The sequence below is a fragment of the Notolepis coatsorum genome (assembly GCF_963971535.1).
Source record: "Notolepis coatsorum genome assembly, chromosome: 6".
NCBI classification, from domain to species: domain Eukaryota; kingdom Metazoa; phylum Chordata; class Actinopteri; order Aulopiformes; family Paralepididae; genus Notolepis; species Notolepis coatsorum.
This window is the reverse complement of record NC_140170.1, coordinates 138745600-138768616: the sequence shown is the minus strand read 5'-3', so window position 1 is coordinate 138768616 and position 23017 is coordinate 138745600. Positions and strand designations below refer to the sequence as shown.

The following is a 23017-nucleotide window of genomic DNA, read 5'->3' as shown; positions in this document are numbered from 1 at the left end:
TTAGCAATTATGCCACAATAATGTGGAACGCCCTACCCACAGCCTTAAGGAATGTGAATCCCTACCCTCCTTCAAAACCGCTCTCAAAGAGCACCTATGGCATCGGCGTATTTAGACCACTATCAGTAGGGCACGTGCCACACTGATTTTTTTTTTTTTTTTTTTACAAATGTTTTTTATTTCCCCTTTTTTAACATGATCAAATGATCATTTAACATGATCAAATAATTATTATAATATTTTTTACTTCACTTTGAAATATTATAGTGAAATATTTTGCAATGTTGTCGCATTTATCTTGTTGAAATCCTCCAACAGGCTCTTTTTTGTAAGTTGACTGGTTTGCACACCAATAATACAGTGCAATAATAGAATAGTAGAATAGATAGTAAAATTATGCAATAGAATGGCCAGAGTAAAATAGTGCTACAGTACAATCAACAGCGGGGTGTATTAGAAGGCTATGGTGAAGAGGTACGTTTTTAGCTTATTTCTGAAAATATTAAGAGATCTAGCTTCCCTAATGTCCATAGGTAGTGTGTTCCATAACTTTGGTGCATAGTTAGCAAAGGCTGCATCCCCGATTTTCTTTAGACTGTGGCTTGGAACCTTCAATAGTAGATGATCGCAATGTTTATACTTTGTATATAAGGAGGAGGACCTTGAAATCAATTCTAAATGTTACCGGAAGCCAGTGTAGGTTATTTACTTGTAACTTTGGGTTTGATCCAAGGAGTAAGTTGCCCCATATTGCTCTGTAACATTTCTCTTTTTGTTATAGGACCGACTAGTAGGATTTCAGTTTTGCCCTCATTTAATTTTAGGAAGTTGTTCGTCATCCATTTGTTTATTGCTAAGAGACAGGCGGAAATGGAGTTTATAGCTGTGTGATAATTTGGTTCAGCGGAGATGTACAATTGTGTGTAATCTGCGTAACTATGGAAACATGCATTGTGCTTTCTAATGATGTCTCCTCAATGTTCAATGCAAGTAAAGCACTTTAAACGTTAAGTATGACTAAATGCTTTCTTGACTATATATATAGTAACTGTTCCAAAATGCATAGATTTCTATGTATTTTAGGGGTTTGGGGGGCTAGCTCTTTTTAATATAAATGTCAGATTGTTTTATTTATTTCATAGATTTCTATGCATTTCAGGAGTTTGGGGGGCTGGCTCCCCCAAATAATTAAATAACATAACCCTAACCTAACCCTAAAACCGAAATAAAGTTTAAAAAAAATAGTTACAAAATCCACCCATTTTCGCCCACAAACCGGCCACGTTTTTGGTGCCCTTCTGTGCCCTACTGAAGTGCTGGGTCTAGATACGCCCCTGACCTACGGGTGGCTGTAATTAGAAACTGTCCCTGGTAATGTCAAAATCCCCCCCGCCCCCCAAACGTAGTTTCCACCCTTTCGGATGTATATTTTTTTTGATGGTCTCTTTTTCTTACACAGTACCGTATATTTGTATGTCTTGTTGTATGTCATAAATGTCTTGATGAATTGAAAATGGAGGACCCTTATGTAAACAAGACTAAAGTCTTTTTCTGGTCTTCATCCTCTTAGCAGTTGTTAGTATTGAGCTGTACTGTATTGTACCCATTCTGCAACCTGTTAATAAAGTTTTCAATCAATCAATCAATCAATCAATCAATCAACATGGTCTCTGTGTGGCTGCTCTAACCTGTTAACATAGTCACTGTGTTTGATTGATTGAAAACTTTAAAACAGATTGAAGAATGGGTACAATACAGTACAGCTCAATACTAACAACTGCTAAGAGGACTTATGTCTCCAACAGAAAAAACATGGCGGCTTGTTTGTAAACTTTCCACCTAGGCTAAAGGGTTCATTAAAATGTTTTTGACAGCATTTTAGGGGAGAAATAGGCAAAGCAATAGCTGGATCTGAATTAATAATTAATCTGTAACACCTAGTTTGACAGTTTGATCAGCATTTCGGGAGATATGCGCTGCGAAATCTGCCTACATCCAACTCCTACACTAACTTTAGGTTTAAACTTTAGGGTCTGATGCGAATGCTTTTGGAGGAGTCATGGTGGCCCCAACTCAACAAAACATGTGGGGGGGGGATTGATAACTCCAGGGACATGCCCACTCTTTCCACTGTTCTACAACCCTGGAGGTAATTTGCAAATGACTGGTTGTTCAGATCATATATATCTCTATGGTTCAGATGGACTAGTATTCTGTGTGGCACAAGGGATGGATGACATCATATCCTGGGTGTTGGTAGGTGAAGCTCCAGGTGCGACAGGCTGCTGATGCATCTACCTATACAACCTATAGGAAAGATATGATCACAAATATTGACTTAACTGTTCAAAAGCAAAGGAGAAACATGCTAATTATTTTGTTCACTTTCCAATTTCGAATACTGGCTCTCTATTGTCACTATTTTATTTGCAAAAACTAACATTTAGAATAAAGAACTGCCGCCAAACAATGGTTGATCACATGTCAAAGTGTCTGGAAGAGCAGAAATGTGCCAATATTTGGCAGGTAACTAATTTCTAACTAAAATCATGCTCATCTGCCAGGTTATGTTTTGCCTCTGAATTCAACGTTTTGAATTTCACTTTTGTATATTTTCTGAATCTTTAAATCACTTTATTTTTTATGATTATCTTTCCCCCCTCCTTTTTCCGATTTTTCTCCCATACCACTGTTAGTCGTTATGCCAATTCCCAACCCCCTTCCTGGTTGCTGCGCACCCTCCCCCCTACCTGTTGGTCCGGGAGGCCGGAGACTGTCACATGTTTTCCTCCAACACATGTGCAGCCAGCCGGCAGCCAGCCGGCAGCCAGCGCAGATTCTCACCGGGAGAGTGTAACGTGTGGAAGGTCACACTACCTTTCTCCAGATCCTACCCTCGCTGTGCAGGCACCCCGACCGAACTGTAGGGGTCGCTGTCCACAACGCCCAGGACCCACCCACGGCTTCCCTCCCCCTAACTCAGCCAAACGAGTTAGTATAGCGATCAGCCCAAGCCAAGGCAATGCTGACTCTCCAGGAGTCGAGACCGCAGCCTCTTGCATTGGTGATGAGCACAATCTCCGCTACGCCACCTGACCGCTAAATCACTTGATTAACACTGTACCAGCATAACTTTTCATGTATTTAACAGATGCAGAGCCGGCCCCTCGCACAAGCAGTCTGTGCCATAGTTTAGGGCCTGAGCCACCAAGGAGGCCACAAAATGCCTTTTTAAAAACCAACTGATATTGCAATTAATATAGCTTTTCCCCCCATTATATATCATATTGTCTTGTACTTTTTACAATATTTAATTGGTACAATGTAAATAACATTTCTATGGATATAATCAAATTGTCAAATTGCTGCCAAACTATTTGGGGGGGGGGGGGGGGCATCAGGCTGGGCTGTGACACTGTTCTTTAATAATGTATCATACATATTATATTATATAAAACATACTATAACTATTATAGTAACTTCTTATACTGTGGATTTCTCCAGATACTGTATGTCTTGGCAGAGCCTGAGGTGTGATCAGCAATAACACTCCCCACTCAACTCCAACCCACAAGAAATTTAAACAAAGTGCAATAACAAGCAGAACCTTTTTGCCTTCAGGACACTGTTTGATGGCATTACAGATTCTATCTTTAAACTATTCATTGTTTTGCTGTTTGTGTGTGCATGCATGCATCGTCTTTCACTTATGAGCAGTGGCTGAGCTTTGGTCAGTGCAGTTGGGAGTGTTTTGGAGCCACAAGATATAATCACATGAAGCGCCATCAGAAGCCCAGGACCGGCTCTGAAATATGACCACATGAAGAGCCATCAGAAGCCCAGGACCGGCTCTGAAATATGACCACATGAAGAGCCATCAGAAGCCCAGGACCGGCTCTGAAATATGACCACATGAAGAGCCATCAGAAGCCCAGGACCGGATCTGAACTACTGTGCGGGAAAACTGCCATTCAAAATCAACGATGCTCTTGAATGAAATATCACAACAGCAGTTTTCAAAATACATTACCATCATGAGTATTTTATTATCAAAATGCATTACATCTCCTCTGCTTCTTAAATCTTTTGGAGGGGGAATCCAAATAGTTACTACTATACTCTGTGTGAAAAATAAAACAAAAACAACGGGGAGAAAGAAAAGAAATTATAAATTTGCAGCGTCTGGTTTTTCAAATAACTCTGAAAGGTGTGAAGTTTCATCCAGACCCCAGGAGCAGAACCCGATGATGAACTTTACAACCACCCTGGCTGGCTGGTCAAACCCAAAAAAGAAATATCATGCGATAGTTTTTTGTGTACTATATTTTTCTCCGTACAAGTTTTTATAACACATTTTCTTTTTATACAAGTACACATGATCATACACACGGTCATATTGTTTCCATTTAAGTTTGTATTTCTTTTCATTTTAAGGTGCTGGTAATCTTTTTTTTGGGGTCTTCTGACAAACATTCATGTAACATGTGAGTACCCTTCTGTCTCTTGGTGGAAGAGGGGTGGGGTGGGGTTTGCTGAGTGACAGGTCAAGTGTCCAGTCAAATGACTAGTCCCCCACTCTGTCATCAGAATGTGTCCTGGGGCTGACCAAAGTCAAGACGGTAGAATGTCCAGTAAAAAAAAAGAAAAAAAAAAAAAAAGAAGAAAAGAAGTTTCATATTCCAAGTGTAACGAGGACACAGCAACCTCTCTGGTGAATGGGCTTAATGTGGTTATGAAGCCCCACCGAGACAATCGTGGCACGTGACTCAGTGGTAACAGGACTTCTTTCTGCCGCTTCTTTTTGTCCTTCAAACACAGTTGGTGAGGACACTACAAAATATGGTGGGGGGTACAGCATTCTGTGGAAAGGGAAACTCCTTGAAGCAGCACTTGCGTAAAATAGAAAAGAAAATAAAAATAAAGGAGAACACAGCAGCATTTTTCTAAGTTTGTTTTTTTCTGGTATACCATCCAAACCTTCCCCATAATAAACATCTCCCCTCTCCCCCACCGTATTCTTAGGGTGGTATACGGAATGCAAGGATTGGTCAGAAGGAGAAAAAAAACATTCTCAATAAAATTCCTTAAGAAAAAAAAAGAAAAAAAAAGAAAAGAAAATCCTACAGGATTCAAAAAAGGGGGAGAGAAACCCAACAAGCGAAGAAAAAAAATTCTCACTTATGTCCCTGCATTCCAACACAATAAAAAGATCTGTTAACGGTTACTAGGAAATCTGGATTCCATAATTGACACACAACGAGATGAATGTACGGCGTTCATGAACGTGAACTGGATTTCAATATTTATTGGGAGGGGGAAAAACAAGACTGCAGCACCATGAATCATAAGACCTGTATGTCTCAAGTACAATATTGCAAATCTAGGACTGTCCCGGTGACCATTATCTGGCTCCGAAGCTTCAGATCTAGGGCTGTCCCGGTGAGTGACCATTATGTAGGGTCTGAAACTTCAGATCTAGGACTGTCCCAGTTACCATTATCTGGCTCCTAAGCTTCAGATCTAGGGCTGTCCCGGTGACCATTATCTGGCTCCGAAGCTTCAGATCTAGGGCTGTCCCGGTGACCATTATCTAGGCTCTGAAACTTCAGATCTAGGGCTGTCCCGGTGACCATTATCTGGCTCCGAAGCTTCAGATCTAGGGCTGTCCCGGTGACCATTATCTTGGCTCTGAAGCTTCAGATCTAGGGCTGTCCCGGTGACCATTATCTAGGCTCTGAAACTTCAGATCTAGGGCTGTCCCGGTGACCATTATCTGGGCTGCGAAGCTTCAGTCGTAATTAGTAGCTAATCATCCAAGCGTCATTCTTCCCGCGCGTTTCAATGCGGCAGGTAAATGAGAGCTATGGGGTTTATGGGTTGTCAGAACGTGTCTAAATGTTCTTGTCTGATGAGAACAGATTTTCTAAATCAATGTTGGATTATTATTTCTAAGCTATTTATTATGCTGATGTAGGCACATTTTTGGAGTGGTAAAAAAAAGTTTTTAAATCTTGATTTTGGCATCGATTACCATGGCAGCGGTTGAAGCTTCGAAGCGTTCAGGTCGGCCCTGCGCACGTCTACAGTGAAGTAGAACTAAAGTGAAGTCAAAACTGTCAGAACGGGGGATGAAAGAACAGAAAAGTGCAGGGTAACAAACAAACAACATTAGAAGATCGAGAATCTTGAGGAAAAAAAAGGCTATGTTTGTTTCCTTTTCATGACACAAAAAGCTGGTAATCGTATGGAATGATCCTAAAATGTAGGGAGCACTCGCCCTCCCCGACCCCTTCAAAAAGCATCTTTAAAACGGATGACACACACATATGCTCTGCACTTAAATCGTTTCCCCTTTCCAAATGAAACACTCATATACTGCAGGACAGACTTGGCTGCGAGCCAAATCAACAGAGTAACCTTAACGGAAACAAAACAAAAGAAAACAGAACAACTCCTGCTTTCAGTTACATACGAAACTCAGCATTAATCAAACCCTGGTACCAAAACAACAGGTACACTTTGTTTGTTTGTTTTTTTAAACTTTGTACAGATATTTTGTGTTGTAAGTTTTCTTTTACCTTCCAACTTGACATAAGCCTAGTTCGCACCACAGTCCACTACACAGGGAGGGGGGGCCATTTGAAGTTACATAATGATTTCTTATTTTCAGAACGTCTCTTTTATTTATTTTTTTACTCCGATTGTTTTTTGATTCATTGATGACGTCGACAGTCGATGATTAGCTTTGTGCAGAATGCTGTAATCTGTATTTGTTTAAATTTTTTTAAGAAAAGAAAGAAAGAAAAGTCAGAAAATAAGAAAAGGAGAAATCCAAACAGGAAGTCCTTGCTCCTCTTAGGTCTTTTCCCCTCCCCGAACTCCCAGAGACCCGTTTCACCACAGGGTTTGGGGGGGTGGGGGGGAGGTACACGCAGCTTCACCCACTCACACACTCACACACACATGCGCACTCACACACACTCAAACAAGGTCCTAAAAGCTTCCCGACTGTGTCCGTACTCCTGACCCCTGGATGGGCGGGTGCTGAAACTGACTGAGCGGTGCCCCGCGCTGCGGGTAGTGTGGAGCTCCGGTGGCAGAGAGCAGCCTGGAGCCGGCCTGCAGCACCGCCTGCCCGGGGCTGCCAGTTTTCAGGCCACGCGGCTGCGCCTGCTGCTGGCTCGGCCTGGACGACTGGGCGCCCGAGTCTGGTTTAGCCTGGCCGTGGCCCCTGGTGGTCAGGGTGGGAGACCCCGCCTGGCTGTGGCCCCTGGTGGTCAGGGTGGGAGACCCCGCAGAGCCGCTATTGTTCAAGAGGCTGGCTTTCAAGTGGCTGCCGCCGCCGCTGTAGCTGGCTCCGTCCACACCACTGCCCCCTGGTGGCCTAGAGTCTGAGGAGGAGGTGGTCTGACTGGCATAGGAGGAGGATGAAGGGTGGTCCTGGGACAGGCCAGGGTGGCGGGGGTAGAAGCTCTGGCCTGATGAGGGAGGGTTAGAGGGGCTGTAGGATCCACGGAATGGAGAGGAGGAGCTCTGCTGGAGGAAAGACGGGCTGTCTGTCTGCCGGTGGCTCTCTGTTGACTGCACACAAACACACAGACACTTACTCAACACACTTCAGACTTGTGCCCCAAAGACTCCTGACTTGACTTGGACTTGCATAAAAAGACTTCTGGCGTATACACATTTCTATGGTCGAAAAGATCTGGGATTGAAACTTCAAGTCTACAATGTCAATCATAACCTCTGTGACCCGTGAAGGCATACCTGCTGTGAGTAGACTGAGGGACTGTATCTGTGTGGACTCTTCCTGGGAGAGGCCATGGATACCGTCTGGATGTCGTATCGATCTGCGTCTGGAGCAGAGAGGGAGGTCAACTACAGCAGGCTCTTTTCTCTCAAACATTCTTCTAATGCGCATAAAACCAAACCTAGTGGCTCGGGAGGCAGAGCAGTCGTCTGGAAATCCGGAGATTCCCGGTTCGATTCCCGCTTCTCCCGGGAAGTGTGTCGAAGTGTCCTTGAGCAAGACACTTAACCCCTAACGGCTCCCAATGAGCAGGTTGGCACCTTGTATGGTTGCCTCCGCCGTCGGTGTGTTAATGTGTGAGTGAATGGGTAAGATGTGAGGCACAAATTGTAAAATGCAGTCCATTTATCATTTACAAAAGGTTTAACCTCTTAAGCCTGAGTGGTCCGGTACCGGTAAGAGAATGACATCACGCCATAAATCCATCTCTACAGAATGTATGAATTAATGTTGCGTTTTTTCTCCCCAAATGTAGCCAAGAGTAAAGACCCTAACCCTGTCAAAACAGCAGTCAAGGTGTATATTTTCAGCACTACGTTTGTTTACCAATGATTTTAAGTGTTATTAGTGAAATATTAGTTTATAGAAATCTCAGGGCATCGAGTTGGAAAAAGGCGAGGATTTGGCGCAACCTAACTTGAGTGTAGTCTTTTGAGAGACGAGACCCAGGGCTTTCGAATAAAATAAAAAACTAGACTTCCCAGCTCACGCCAGCCCCTGTCAATCATCGGACTTCTTTTTCAGTAAACTTTTTTCCTCTTTATTTTCAGGATAATATCTCACATGTGGAACAAACCTGAACCGTATTGCCATAAATTAGAACACAGTTAGTTTCTCTCCCTTTCTGTGAACGTCTAGCAAAAACGGTGTTGCAATCTGATGAAAAATGGCAGAGAAATCTACGTTATAAAAAAAGTAACCTGTACTTCTTACAGTAGATTTCATTCACGGTTTTTGCTGCACGCTTGGCGATACTAAATCCAGATTGAACTCTGCCATTGGAAAGGGGCGATTTGGCCCGATCCATGGATGCGCGACTTGGCCATAATAAGGTCATTTATAGGCCTGATATTCTATAATCATATTTCAAATTGCATGTGTCAGGATGGCAGAATTCAGTACTGTATCTAAAAAAAACTTCTGTTTAATCATCTGTCCTTTATTCATTTGCTTAGATTTATTGTACACGTGATCTCAAGAAGGTGCTGAATGAGCTCAGTGGCAATTGTCTATGTCTGGTGAATTTTAGCATGGTGTTATTCACTGTCAACGATGAAAGATATTATATCTACTATTATATTATATAAAGAATATTTCTGACACTGGGAATACATTCCCTGAGATCCATAGATGTCCCTAGATACCAAGAACATGCAAATGGAACTTGTAGAAGTTCCATTGACTTTTCTTTTAATGCGAATTTTCTGAAAATAGGGCTTTGGTGATAGAACATTTGAAAATGTTCTCTTATTTACCTGCAATATTGCAGACAATGTCAAATAAATGTCTTGGCATATCCTTATGAGAAAAGCATAAAGTCCATGTTGGCAATATGTCACCAAGGAGTCAGACTGCAGGCTCAGGTACTGACCCTGGAGCAGGAAGGAGGTTCATCATCTTGCTCAAGAACCCGCAAGACAGGTGTGGGACAGTAGGGGTGGGACAATAACGATCATACCATGATACACAAGAGCTGCGATAATCAATATATTGCAAGAAATGTCATCTATGATACATGACAATATCTGTGTAATACCCATAAAAAGGCAAAAAAAAACGATGTACTTATTCACAGAATTAACATGAAAGCCTATGAGATTCTTTAGTGTGCATCACATACTGGTAATTGTACATGGAACTATGTACAACAAATTGCAGTGTGCCTCTTTAACACACAATGAGCGCAACTTAATTATTATGAACTAATTATTCATTAGTATTATGTATTTATTTATTTTATAAATCAATACTCGTCTCTCGTCATCACTGTATCGATATAATATCGGCACTCAAGATCTCATAATATATTGCTGTAGGTTGGATTCTGCTGCAACACCCCTAGTGCACAGGTGGTCGCTGGGGATCCAACCATAGACCTTCCAGTTACAGGGTGGTCTCTCCACCGGGCCAACTATAAACAAAGAGCCTCACCGGGGTCCCTGTCTGCAGACGTGGAGCCCTCGCTCCTCTTCATCATGCGCTCCATCTTGATGCCGCCTCTCAAAACGCGCTCCAGGACCCCCTGGCCTTCCCTCAGACGCTCCACGCTGGTGGGCACCATCCTGGGAGGAGGGGATGACACACCATGTCAACAACTACAAACATCCCATTCTCTGATTTAGATACACATCATGCACGACCAACATTCATTTTAGACTGCTCAATCACAATATCATACTTATGTACAAAGTAATTAGTCTTCCTTTATCTTTGCCTAATTCTTTTCAAACTTATTTTGAGTTTAATTCTCATTATCATGCACATCTCACAAGAAGAAATAAAGACTTACGCATTCCTTTCTGTAGGACCTCTGTTGCCAAATTCTCATTTGTTTATCAAGGTGCAGTGATGTGGAATGATATACAAAATCTAATAGACACATGTTCCACTTTAAATATATTTAAAAGTAAGCTTAAAAAATAACTACAGATCCTGTAGTCTATAGTATCCATGTGTATTTGTGTAAAGTCTTTTTAATTTTTTTCCCCCAACATTATAATAGTTGTATAATGCTGTATTGTATGTATCTGTGTGTATGAGAGAGGGATATGCGCATGTGTTTGTGCATAATGTGGGGGGGGGGGGGGGTATGTATAGGATATGTAGTTATCCTATATAGGTTTAAGAGGGGAGGTCGCTTAAGCCCTTGGTTTTTTTTACCTTTCCTGCACATTTGAACTGTTCTTTTACTTATTTTATTCCAGAATGTATGTTTGTAAGTGCAAATAACAATAAACAAATAAACAATACGATCAGCGGAGAGGGTGATCGGCTGCCCCCTTCCCTCCCTCGAGTCCCTACATTCCACCAGGGCCTTGAGGAGGGCGAGGAAGATCATGGCAGACCCCGCCGACCCGGGTCACAGCCTCTTCACCATGCTCCCCCACGGCAGGCGGCTAGGGCTGCCCAAGACATTAAAATCCCACCATAGTCAGCTTCTTCCCCTCAGCAGCTCGCCTGGTAAATGAGTCAGGTGTCGTCCGTCTCCCCCCCCCCCCCCCCCCCCTCTATGGCGAGCTGCTAGAGCTGGAGGTCATGTAATGCTCCACATGACAGTAGATTTCATCAACCCTGTGAATCACGTTGTCTCACCAGTGGCTGCTGCTGTCCTGGGTCCTGGCCTGGGAGGTGGAGGGGTGTTGGTGGTGGTGGTCTGGGGGGCTGACCTCCTCTATCTGAGGGATGGAGGAGGAGGAGGAGGAGGGGTGGGCCGGGGAGGAGAAGGAGCTGTGGGGGGAGGCCGGGGGCTGCAGCTGGCCGTGGAAGTGGTGGGACTCCGACCGGGTGGGGGTGCTGCCCAGGGAGGAGCCGGCTCCCACGGCCTCCGGGTCACGACCGCTTCCCTGCTTCCTCTTCCGGTACTCCAGCAAAGACACCTGTGGAGGCACAGGGGAGAAGAGAAACCATATAAGGTGTCTGTGGCGCGAGGGATACGCATCTTTTGTCCGGTACTGAGCTTGAACATACACCTTCGTCAGGTCTCACACACACAAACGAGTACTGGACTGCCGGTTGCATCGCATTGCATGTTATCATTCACCCAAACTGTATGGATAGATGATCAGACCGCATGCATCAAGTCAACCGTCTGAGAACTTACCTGGGAAAAAAACAAAACACTAACACATCCAGGTTTAAGACTATCATTCGTCTTAAAAAGGGATAGTCCACATTTGTCTCCCAGTTTGTGACAAATCAAATAGGCTTCTTCCGAATGTAAACTATCCCTTTTCGAAGTATGACCATCGTCGACTGAAATGCAAGTACCATGTAAATGATGTATGTGAAAATGACTACACAACCTTGGTTTGCAAATCCATACTCACAGGAGTTCTGTCTTGTTGGGGGCCCCATGTTCCACAAGAACAGTTCCCACTAGTTAGGTGTTATGCGTTGTTAGTAAAAAGATCTTATGGTTCCACCAAACATCAGGCAACATCAAATGAAACACACCATGGAGCAATCACTTTGAAACAGACAATAACCATCCAAATCAACATCCAGAGAATGCTCCATTACACACGTACGATATGTTATATTATATTAATATACACCCACACTGAGAAACAATGAGAATGAGAGAGCTCATCCTGGCATGACATCATCATGGCACAAGGCGAGAGACTCGAGAGGACAGAGGGGGAGGGATGAGAGATGGGGGACAGTCAAGAGACCAAGATGGATGGATACCTGAATGGACAACTCTGAGAAGTTGCAAAAACCTAGGAGATGGACAATAAGCATCTTCCTACAGGATGTATTGGGTCCCTATTGAGGTCTGTGGATCTGAAGGACAGGAGGGCAATAGGTTGGGGTCTCTATATTGGTCTATTTTACATTACAGACCTAGTTTCTGTGATGTAGATTTAATCCTAGTTCTAGAGCAAAAGAAATAATCAATCTGTAAAGAGTTCAGTGGTGTAAAGTGCTACATTAAAAGTAGAACTCTGCTCATTTTAAAGGAATATGCCAACATTTATTTGACATCTTCCCCAGAGTCAGACAAGAATATCAATATAAATGTCATCAGTGTGTGTCCACTAGCCCCAGAGAGAGGTCCAGGTGCATGTTAGCCTAGTGGAACACAAGGACTGGAAGCAGTAGGGAGCAGCTAGCCACAGCTCTGTGAACAATGAAGAAATGCAACTTCCAACAACTACAAAACTGTTGCACATAGATGACATTGATATCAATCTTCTCGTCGGACTCTGGGGTAGATGGCAAATACGTGTTCCATTAACAAGTCTATCTGATTTCTTACAAACTGGGAGTAGTTTCAGGATATCCTGAGAGCACTTGAACCAGTGTATTGGTTTTTATAGATACTGGATATAGAATGTTTTGTTAGCAATGCTAGTGAAAGCCAAACCATTTCTCTCCCATAATAAATAAATAACAAATTACAAGTAGCATCTTCACTACATGTCTCGTGTATGTATGTGATGAATAAATCTCTTGAATCTTGAAAAATCATATAGAACAACTTAAATTAAAAAGTTTACAGAAATGTTTTGGGCCCCTATTGACTTCCACTACAAATGCTAATAATTTCAAGCACCAATAAACCAAAACAATTGTGCAAGTGCTGTTTGAATGGACTGAATGGACTTCCAGCTTATGACAAATACAAGACTTCTTAAAATGTGTGGAGTATCCAAAAATAATCCATGTAAATAATTCCAACTTTATAAAACAGCCGTTGCCAATTCAGGCCATCTGTATCCACCTGGCCCGGGGCCCCGTAAGTGTCCCACAGTGCGTCATGACTGTTCAGTGTGGTTCTCTGCTCTCTCTGACTTGTTAGGGGAGGTAGATGGAGCAGAAAGGCAAGGTACATGGGACAGAGCCATGGAGGGCAGGGAGAGGACAAATGGGACAGAGCCATGGAGGGGAGAGAGAGGACAAATGGGCTTTAAAAGGAACACCTCGCAACAAAAATTATAATTTGTATCAATTACTCACACGTGTTGCTTTCAATCCCTGAAGATATTTTTATTTACTGCATGAATGGAGAATGCAAAAATGCTAGCCATACTTGATGAATTTAAGTTAATGGGGTCCAAATTTAACAACAGAAACTATACTAACACTATATCAAAACATAATAGTCGTACTGGGCATAGGAGACTTGGATTATACTGCACGTCGCATGTGTTTGAGAGTTTGTAAACTGATGTTAAAATTTGGACCCCATTAACTTCAATTCATCAAGAATGGCTAGCATTTTTGGATTCTCCGTCCAACGTGCAGATGTGTGAGAAAATTTTAAATATTCTTCAGGAATTCAAGGCAACACAGGGTGAATGATATACAAATGATAATTTTTGGGGTTATGTGTTCCTTTAACTTCAAGCCCACATGTGAACTCATAAACCATCGGCCGCTTGAATTGGAGGCAATGGGGTGGCAGCAAATGCATTTCATGACCGGCTGACTGAGACTGACTAACCAAAATAATGGACAAAAGAATGAAAAATAAAAAGATAGGATATATATATATATATATATATATATATCCTAACAAAACAATAGAAGAAAATTTTCATGTACGTTTTGAAGGAGGGGGGGGGGGGGGGTTGCGGAGTTGTGGGAACGTGGGGTGGGTGTTGTATGCAAATGCAAAAGAAATAAAATAATAAACCATATTTCCATGCACACTTCTAAAGATGTAGTCGTATAGGGAGAATATTCACCATATTTTGTACTGGCTTGTATTCGCTTCTTACTGCTATAGCCTGGTAATCTGGCTTCCCTGTCAGCAGACTAACGGTATGCTGGTTGGCCCTCTGCCTTGGAAGAAAAGTGGAAGAGAGACTTGGCAAAGAGGTTTCAAGGAGCACTGAGGGGGGGGGGGGGGGTGAGGGAGAGGAGGGGGTGAGGAAGAGGAGAGGGAGTGAGGAAGAGGAGGGAGGAAGGGTCAAAGCTATAGAGGGACACACAAAGTTGTTGAGCTAACCTCAAGTCGAAGAGACACAATCCACACATAGCAATGAGTCAAAATCATTGCAGATATACACACACACCAAAATATACTATGTCTTTTTCATAAACAAGCAATAACATTCCTTTTTTGGTTTGGTTTCATTATTATTATTTTTTTTTTTACCAATTGATGCATGAGACCATTTGATAATTGATATATTTAAGACAGGGTGAATGGCAGAAACACAAAGCAAGTGAAGAGCACACCATGGGGCTTGGCTTTTCAATTTGCACAAATCACATCCAGAAACACTCATATCTTACAACAGGATATGATACTCTGAGGCGATACACACACTATCATTTGGGAAAATTCAATCAAAAACTTTATTCACACAAGCCAATCCTATACACATAGCGCGAGAGAGAGAGAGAGAGAGAGAGAGAGAGAGAGAGAGAGAGAGAGAGAGAGAGAGAGAGAGAGAGAGAGAGAGAGAGAGAGAGAGAGAGAGAGAGAGAGAGAGAGAGAGAGAGAGAGAGAGAGAGAAAGAGAGAGAGAGAGAGAGAGAGAGAGAGAGAGAGAGAGAGAGAGAGAGAAAGAAAGAGAAATCGAGATAGACAAAGAGAGAGAGAGGGGTGGAGGACTTGCCTTCTTCTTTAGTGGTGGGTTGCTTGTATGAGGGGGCGTGCCGCTATCTGGGTAGCTGCCCCCATAATGAGGCTCGCCATAGGGAGACATGGAGCCAGGGCCGGCCTCCCCCAGGAGCCCCTGACCACTCACAGCGTTGTAGAAGGACTCGCCTGGGGAAAAGCTGCCCTCCGATTGGGAAAGACGCCGGTCAGTGGCCGTGGGGTTTCCCAGGTTGGAGTTGAGGGGCGAGCAGGTGTAAATGAGGTTGAACTCGGTCCTGAAGGCCTGCTCTCTGCTCTGAGGGTGGGGGGAGAGGTCCGAAAGGGGACATGCGGCCGGGGTGTGGGAGCCGGGCCCCATGGAGGCCGAGCCCAGGGACTCGTGGCTGGGGGTCGCTCCGGGTAGAGAGAAATCGTCCAAGGTCCCGGGCAGGGGGCTCTCTAGGCTGGAAGGCAGGGAGAGGTCTGGGAACTGGGCACGCGGGGTATCGAAGTCCGTTCGCAGGCACGGCTGAGTGTGGAGGTAAAGACAGGACAAGGAAAGAGAAAGAGTGAATGAATGAACACACAATAAATACATAACTACACACTATATATATATATATATATATATATATATATATATATATATATATATATATATATATATATATATATATATATATATATAGTGCAGGGATGTTCAAAGTGTGGCACATGGGACATATTTTGGCCACCCACAACATTTTTTAGTCATCCAAAGGGTTCCAGGGAGTGAAAAGATACTCCATTTGGTTTACTTTAATGGTGTTGATAATTATCAAACTATGTTGATTATGAAATAACATGATTATTACAAGGAGGACAAGACATTGACAGAAGACCTAAGACACTGTGGTCCCATGACCTATGTTACATGTTAAAATGTCAGCCCTATTTTCTGTGAATTGATTCCATCTCAAACGCTGCCCTCTTTTCTTGATCCTCCAAATCACAACTGTTGCTTTCCCACAGACAAACAAGCAACAGTTGTGATTAAAGAATTAAGAAAAGAGGGCAGGGCTTGGGATAGGTCAATTGCCTAGTGGTTCCCGTTCCATCCCAACCCCATCAGCTGTTACTGAGGGAGAGAGAACTTACCTCAGGAGAAATGGAATCTGGCCGGTGTACAGGAGAGGCCTCTGGCGATGATATGTTCTGCACAGGGAGGAGAGGTGAGAGAGAAAAGGGAAATATTACAACGTGTGAAGATCTGTGGCCGCTAAAAAGGGCTGTTCCATCTTAAATCGACTAGTCTGAATTCGATATTTCTTGGTAAATGCTATGGACATCTCCGTTATCACTATAATATTAATTTAACCTCTTAACAGGTGGGGTACCGTGCATGGATAAGGATTAAAATGAATAAAAACAACAATCCTTGAATATACATAAATACATGCATACATATACACCAATAACAAAATAAAAACACAGTTAACACTTTCGCGGCCACTGGGATCCGTCTAATCTCACTCTATAAGGCCAGCTTATCATAACAACCTTTCATTGTGCGTGAGGCTGTTTGTAGAGCTAAATCTATACTTTATATTATTGCTATCTGTCCATTGTCAATTGACACTATAAACCGTCCCTTCAATATGCCTTAAATACATTTTTTTTCATAAATACGTTCCCATTTTATAGCATCGTGAATATGAACTATATACCGCAATGTTCTGGGGTATTTCCTGGAAGGCGAGATACAGAGCGCTAAGCTAATAACGTTAAATCGAATGGCGTTTGGGCTATACACAAGCTAGAGCTAAAACTCTCAAAATGCATATTATCGGTATCATGGTCCACCATGAATGCATGAAAGGGGGGGGGGGGGACGTCTGATTATTGATTACCAATAACGGCATTGAGTAGGATATTACAATGGAATAAAAGCCTAAACAACCTTACCACGTATATATACGTGGTTGGCCCTCAAGCGTTGGATCCGAAACATGTATATATACGTGGTTGGCCACAAATGTGTTAAGAATCATACACATAAGCAAATAAACAAACAAACATATGCACAGCCTATGTACAAAAGAAATAAACAGTTAATCTCTAGTCTTTACAGTTTTCTTCGATTGCATAGACACTCAAATCAAAAGTATTACACAATTATCAAAACCTTACACTCAAGGAGCAAAACATAGGCCCAGATTTGCACCCCTATAAGCACAAAGTCAGCCTCACACTTTTTGCAAAACAATACACAGTGATTTGCAAAACACTAAACACACTTGCATTACATTACACACAGAATGTCAAATTACCACATATGAGCCAATTGGTTAAACACAGCCATCAGATGCACAAACACACACCATTGCTTAATTGTAGATACACCAATCAGGTTTAAGCACTATAAAAATGAGTTCACCTGTCTTCAACCAAAATGGAAGGAGAGTGAAGTACTGTACACAGAGAACGTGAAAATATACAATACATTCACCAAACACTACACAAGACAACCAATGATGCAGACTGATGAAAATATACATTTTCTCTCCATATACCCAAATCAGTCAACATGTCAACATGGAGAATCACAACAAAAATGTCTCTTGCCAGATCCAGCTAGGCAAAGAGATAATGTCTAGTATTTTCTGTACTGTATTTTTGTTTTACTGTAATTTTAACCTGTACTGGATACAGGCCATGTGAGCGGATCGGAGCGTGAGCGGCGCGGGGAGCGGGCGGTTTTGACGTGAGCGAGGAGTGGGTTTTAAAATGAGTCGGCGCGACGTCCGGAGCGAGAGTTCTCCTCCGCTCCAATCCACTCCAGGACGCTCACAGTGGTTTAACACTGTTGATGTAATATATACATGCAGTACAATGCCAAAGCAACAGATGGCGATGTACAAACATGAAGGCCATTTTCAACCAATGAGAAGGGCGAACCTGTGATATCCTGTTCAGGCTTCGTCACTGTAGAGACGCCCACCATAGATATCTATGACGCCCACACTCACTCCAGTTAGAAAAAGTATCGACGCCATTGTTGTTGACGTTAGCTTACATGCTAACGTTAATGGCAGCGACCATAGCATTGTGGCTCGGCTAGCCTATCATCGCTTAATAGAGCTAGTGAATGGATAAACAACGTTATTTAACATTGCAGAATGGCTACAATTACAATGCGGCTCAATACAAACAATTGTTAAGGGGCCCAGGGGGTGTAGACTGTTGTAGTTTGAGCTAATTTACACCATGCTCCAAAAAAAAAAAAAAAAAAAAAAAAAAAATGCCGAGCGATCTGGCGCGGGGAGCGCTCGATTCAAGGTGAGCGGGGAGCGAGCGGAGAGCGACTTGGGGGCGGGGTCAACATGAGCGATTAGCGGAGCGGACCAAGCTTTAAAGAGCGAAGAGCGGATTTCTCGGCCGCGCCGATCCGCTCACGTGGCCTGACTGGATACAGTATTTTATGTTTGTCTGATATTTGCTGAGCTTACAGTGTTATGCACACTGTAGTAGCATGAAAACTGGGACATGTTTTGTTGTGATTCTCCATGTTGAAATGTTGACTGATTTGGTTATATGGAGAGACAATTTATTTTCATCAGTCTGCATCATTGATTTGGGTATATGGAGAGAAAATGGTATTTTTTTTCATCAGTCTGCATCATTGATTTAGGTATATGGAGATAAATAAATTATATTTTCATCAGTCTACAGCATTGGTCTTGTGTAGTGTTTGGTGAATTTATTGTATATTTGCACATTCTCTGTGTACTTCACTTACAGTACTCTAATCACTGAGAAGTAGAATTGCTAAATGTGTTTTAGGTTAACACTTTGATTGCCTAAGGTTAAATTCATGATATACCATCCCTTGCCAGTTCTATTTGTCTATGGAGAAGTTCCCCTTCTTTGCAGGGCTATAACTTTTTAAATTCTATTGCTAGATTAGGGCCCATTCAAGGTCCTATATGTATTGTTCATTGTGTAGCAACGTTAAACTTTTTCATTCACATATTCATAGTAAAATATGGTCTAAAGTATAAGTATGTTTTCATCTCTTTCTGCAGCTTTCTCCAGAACGTGATTTATAGCCCCAAATGCATTATATTGATGATGAAATACAGTTTGGTAGGAATCTGTGCGAGATCAAACATTTCAATTGGACGTACTTCTAGAAGTTTCTACGTATCATCTGATGATGACCGGATGGGCGGGGGATCGTTTATAATTCCGTGGGCAGCGTTATATCATTCATCTAGTGTGGGTGATATGATCATCAGAGCAGTTTATATCGAACACGTTCAAAAATAACGCTGAATCTTACCGTATCTTCCTCGCGCCGTTGGACGATGAGCGTGGAACTGAAATATTCCTATTATGGGATGTAGAAATATGCAATCTATTTCCAGGTTGTATAATAGTATATACGTCCAAATCATGTTGTTTATCGAGTTATTGGCAACGGATCGCTATGTATTGTGTCGAGATCGAGTCCCGGGACCTATAGAGTGCCCGGAAGTAATATGGACGATCAGCACTTCATCCACATGACTTCCTGTTTGGCGCTTCTGCCGATCGGCCACCAGATGGCGCTCTTGAACCGCTAGAGAATTGAGAGGAGCTCAGAACTGTGTGTGAAGGCTGCAGAGGGGAAATATCATTCCGATCACAGATTTTTGAAATATTGATATTAAAGACGAGTTAGGGCGTCCTCGGCAACTTTAGCATGGCTAGGAAAGACGCCTAAACACGTTTTCGGCACTTAAAGTGTTAAGCACAGCAGTGTGTAACTGGTTAAAACAGAATTAAGTCATTGTTTGTTATGGTAACAAAATTTAGTTTTTATAAATTAGTGTATAGTTTGTGTTTAATTTAGCAAAGGATCTGAGGTGTTCTGATAATTGTGTGTGTGGTTGTGCTAATTGTGTGTAGTGTTTTGAAACACCAGGGCCTGTTTTCAAAATCGTGCTTAAGCAATGGGGGAAAAACATTTATTGCGTGTTTCATTATATACATATGTTTCAGTCTTCTCATTAAAAAAAATATTAGATTTTTGGGTATTTTCCTGCCTTTGGTCCGCTTTGTATTCACATCTCAAATGAACCGCAGCAGGGTTCACTTGCAAAAGTGAATGAGCTTTCACACCACCCCAAACCAACCGGACTATCCGAGGAAATGAAACAGGGTTTGATTAAAGCTTATTATAGTTTATCACAGTATCATGAGCATGATGGCTCCAGGTGCTGCTGCGTTAAAGTGCACATGTTCAATACCTATCTGTACTATTTAAAAGCACAGTGCAGGACACACTCAAAGGTTATCGCACCTCAGAGATGGCAGTGGACATGTATGACAGGACAAAGGCCATATGTAATGGCCTTGGGATTGAGGAACATACTACCAGCCAAAGGAGGAAGCAGAAAAGGATGGATGAGTATGTAGTTGAGTCATCTTGTGGCACAAGCTCAGACCTCAGCTCAGGAGATCAGCTGAGACAGAGACTGTTCTATCCAGTCCTCGACAGAATGCTGCAAGAGTCCCTACTATCCAAAGTGTCTTTTCCCTCCTGGATGATAATAATAATGCATTTTATTTATAATGCACCTTTCAGGACACAAAAAAAAGTCCATAAATTGGTGAATGAAAAAAGTATAGGATCAAATGAAAACTACTACTTACTAAAAATGGATGTTTAAAAGTACTAAAAAAAAATAAAAAATACCAAACACTAACAAACATTCAGCACAGACAATGGGGATGCTGCCATCTATAAACAAAATAAAATAAAATAAAGATAAATGTAAACAAATTTTTTTTTTTAATTTTTTAAGAGGGGCTAGGAGAAAAACATCCAGGGCTAAAGCCCCGGAAGCCCAGGGCTAACAACGCCACTGATACACACACCAAACATTCCAAACATTCCCTCCTGTCAGCTTTCTTAGTATGTCCGAATGTCAGAATTCTCACAATAATTTCATTCCTTTTCCATTGTCATAGCAGAATGATAGCTTGGGAGTGCTACTGTACGTTCATTCATCACATACACATTTTTTTATCCACTTTTTTTCTTTTCTTTTTCTATTTTTCTCCCATCCCAATTCCACTGTGCCAATTCTTCCCTCCCCTGTCTTGAACGTTGCTCGCATATGCACCCCACTGGCCGGTTGTAGGGAGGATAGAAGCCTTGCATCACGTGTCCCCTCCGATACACGAGGAGGCAGCCTGTCACATCTTTTCACCTGCCAGCGCGGACTCTCATTGGCGAGGTGTAACATGTGGGAGGCTCACACTACCCCCGCCATTTCCTGTCTCTGCTGTGCAGGCGTCCCCAACCGACCTGTAGGAGTCGCTGTCCACAACATCCAGATTACCACCCATCGACTTCCACCCGCTAACTCTGCCAATTGAGTTAGTATGACGGCTGGCCCAAGCCGGAGGCAACGCCGACAGCCGGAGTCGAACCCGTGTATCTTGTGTTGGTGACGAGCACAATGTCCGCTGCGCCACCCAGCCGCCCCACATACACATTTAGTCACTCACATTGTCACGATGCATTCGCTTCGCCTCTGCACTACTCCTAGGCTGACGTGTTGGCCAAACAGAGGCGCACATTTCCGCCAGGTTAAATGCGAGGGGTGGCGCGAGACCAGGGTCCCATGAGCGACATTATTGTATAATTTGGTATTGTACTATTTACTTGATTATCTTTAATTAAAACAGTTGGAAAGTATGCGTGATATAGTGGGGGATATATATTTTGTGTGTAGGAATTTGTTAATGCGTTTGTTATGTACATCCTGTTTGAAGCCTAGTGGGATGGGCTATGGGATACAAGAGAGCTGCTTTGGCCCAGGGAGGTCAGTCTTGAGTTGGCTGAGTTACAGTGAAGGTAACGGGAATCCTTTTGGAAACGTGTTGGTATTGCTTGTAGTGGAAGTAGTAGTGTATTTGCATATTTAGATATTGTGTAGTGTTAAGTAGTAAGTATATTGTGTTTTGTTTTCTTTGTTTTCTCTTTTTCCACTTTTGTTAGATATAGTACCGTTAAGTATAGGGTATTTTGTTTTATGTTACCTTCACTTTTCACATTTTTGTAAAAATATATCACCTGTGCACCTTGGGAGGCGGGAAATAAAAACCACCAACGAGATCCTACAGACTACGCCTGTTTATGGGAGATTCAAAGGAGTTTGAGAGAGGACCCCGTCACACTCATATTTAGCTAATAACACTTAAATCATTGGTAAACAAATGTAGTGCTGAAAATATACACTTTGACTGCTGTTTTGATAAAGTTAGGGTGTTTACTCTTAAATAATAATTAAAAAAAAATAAAAAATTAATACGGACTGTATTGATCTATTTATCGTGTGAAATTAATCTCAGCGCAGTACCGGGCTCAAGGGGTTCAAATATAATTTCACTTGTTATACTGTGCATTTCTCCAGACCTCACTGAGGTGTGTCCAGCAATCGCAATCCCTCCCTTATACCCACTCAAATCCAACCAAATCAGTCTACATGGTTGCATCATTTGCATGACAACAATGTGGAAAACAAAATTCACAGATTCATTATTAGGTGACGAAGTCTTCCGAGTAGCATGTGTGTATGTGTGTGTGTACCTCAAACTGAAGAGGCGTATTACAGCGGCTGGTGGGCAGCGAGGGCAGCAGGGGGGAGTAGGCCAGGCCGTTGGGCAGCAGAGAGGAGCTGCCCAGCAGGGGGTGGAGGGGGTCCCCGGGCAGCGGGGGCGTGATGGGCGACAGTGGGCGCAGCAGATGCTCCGAGGACATCGGTGCCGCGTCAGAAGCGTACTTCGACCGCCGCTTCTTGAAGGGCGCGTTGAGCTCTGGAACAGAGAAGAAAAGCGTACGAGTTGAAAATTTAGTGACGCCAGGAGGGTTTATGGACATAAACGTTCTAAACCGTGTAGAAATTGGTTTTGCCCTGGCAT

General features: G+C 42.7%; 1 protein-coding gene across 4 annotated transcripts in view; it reads right to left on the bottom strand.

Annotated features, from left to right (window-relative positions):
• Positions 1–4022: 4022 nt before the first annotated feature.
• setd5 (SET domain containing 5) overlaps positions 4023–23017 on the bottom strand; it is a 122878-nt gene continuing 103883 nt past the window's right edge. For all 4 annotated transcript variants that reach the window (XM_084317022.1, XM_084317025.1, XM_084317023.1 and 1 more), the window contains 7 exons: positions 22686–22912; positions 16202–16258; positions 15102–15593; positions 11123–11406; positions 9962–10092; positions 7768–7856; positions 4023–7581 (listed from right to left, as the gene is read on the bottom strand). In XM_084317022.1, the coding sequence (XP_084173148.1) occupies positions 6994–7581; positions 7768–7856; positions 9962–10092; positions 11123–11406; positions 15102–15593; positions 16202–16258; positions 22686–22912 (1868 nt within the window). In that variant the 3' untranslated portion in view covers positions 4023–6993. The remainder of the gene's footprint in view (positions 7582–7767; positions 7857–9961; positions 10093–11122; positions 11407–15101; positions 15594–16201; positions 16259–22685; positions 22913–23017) is intronic.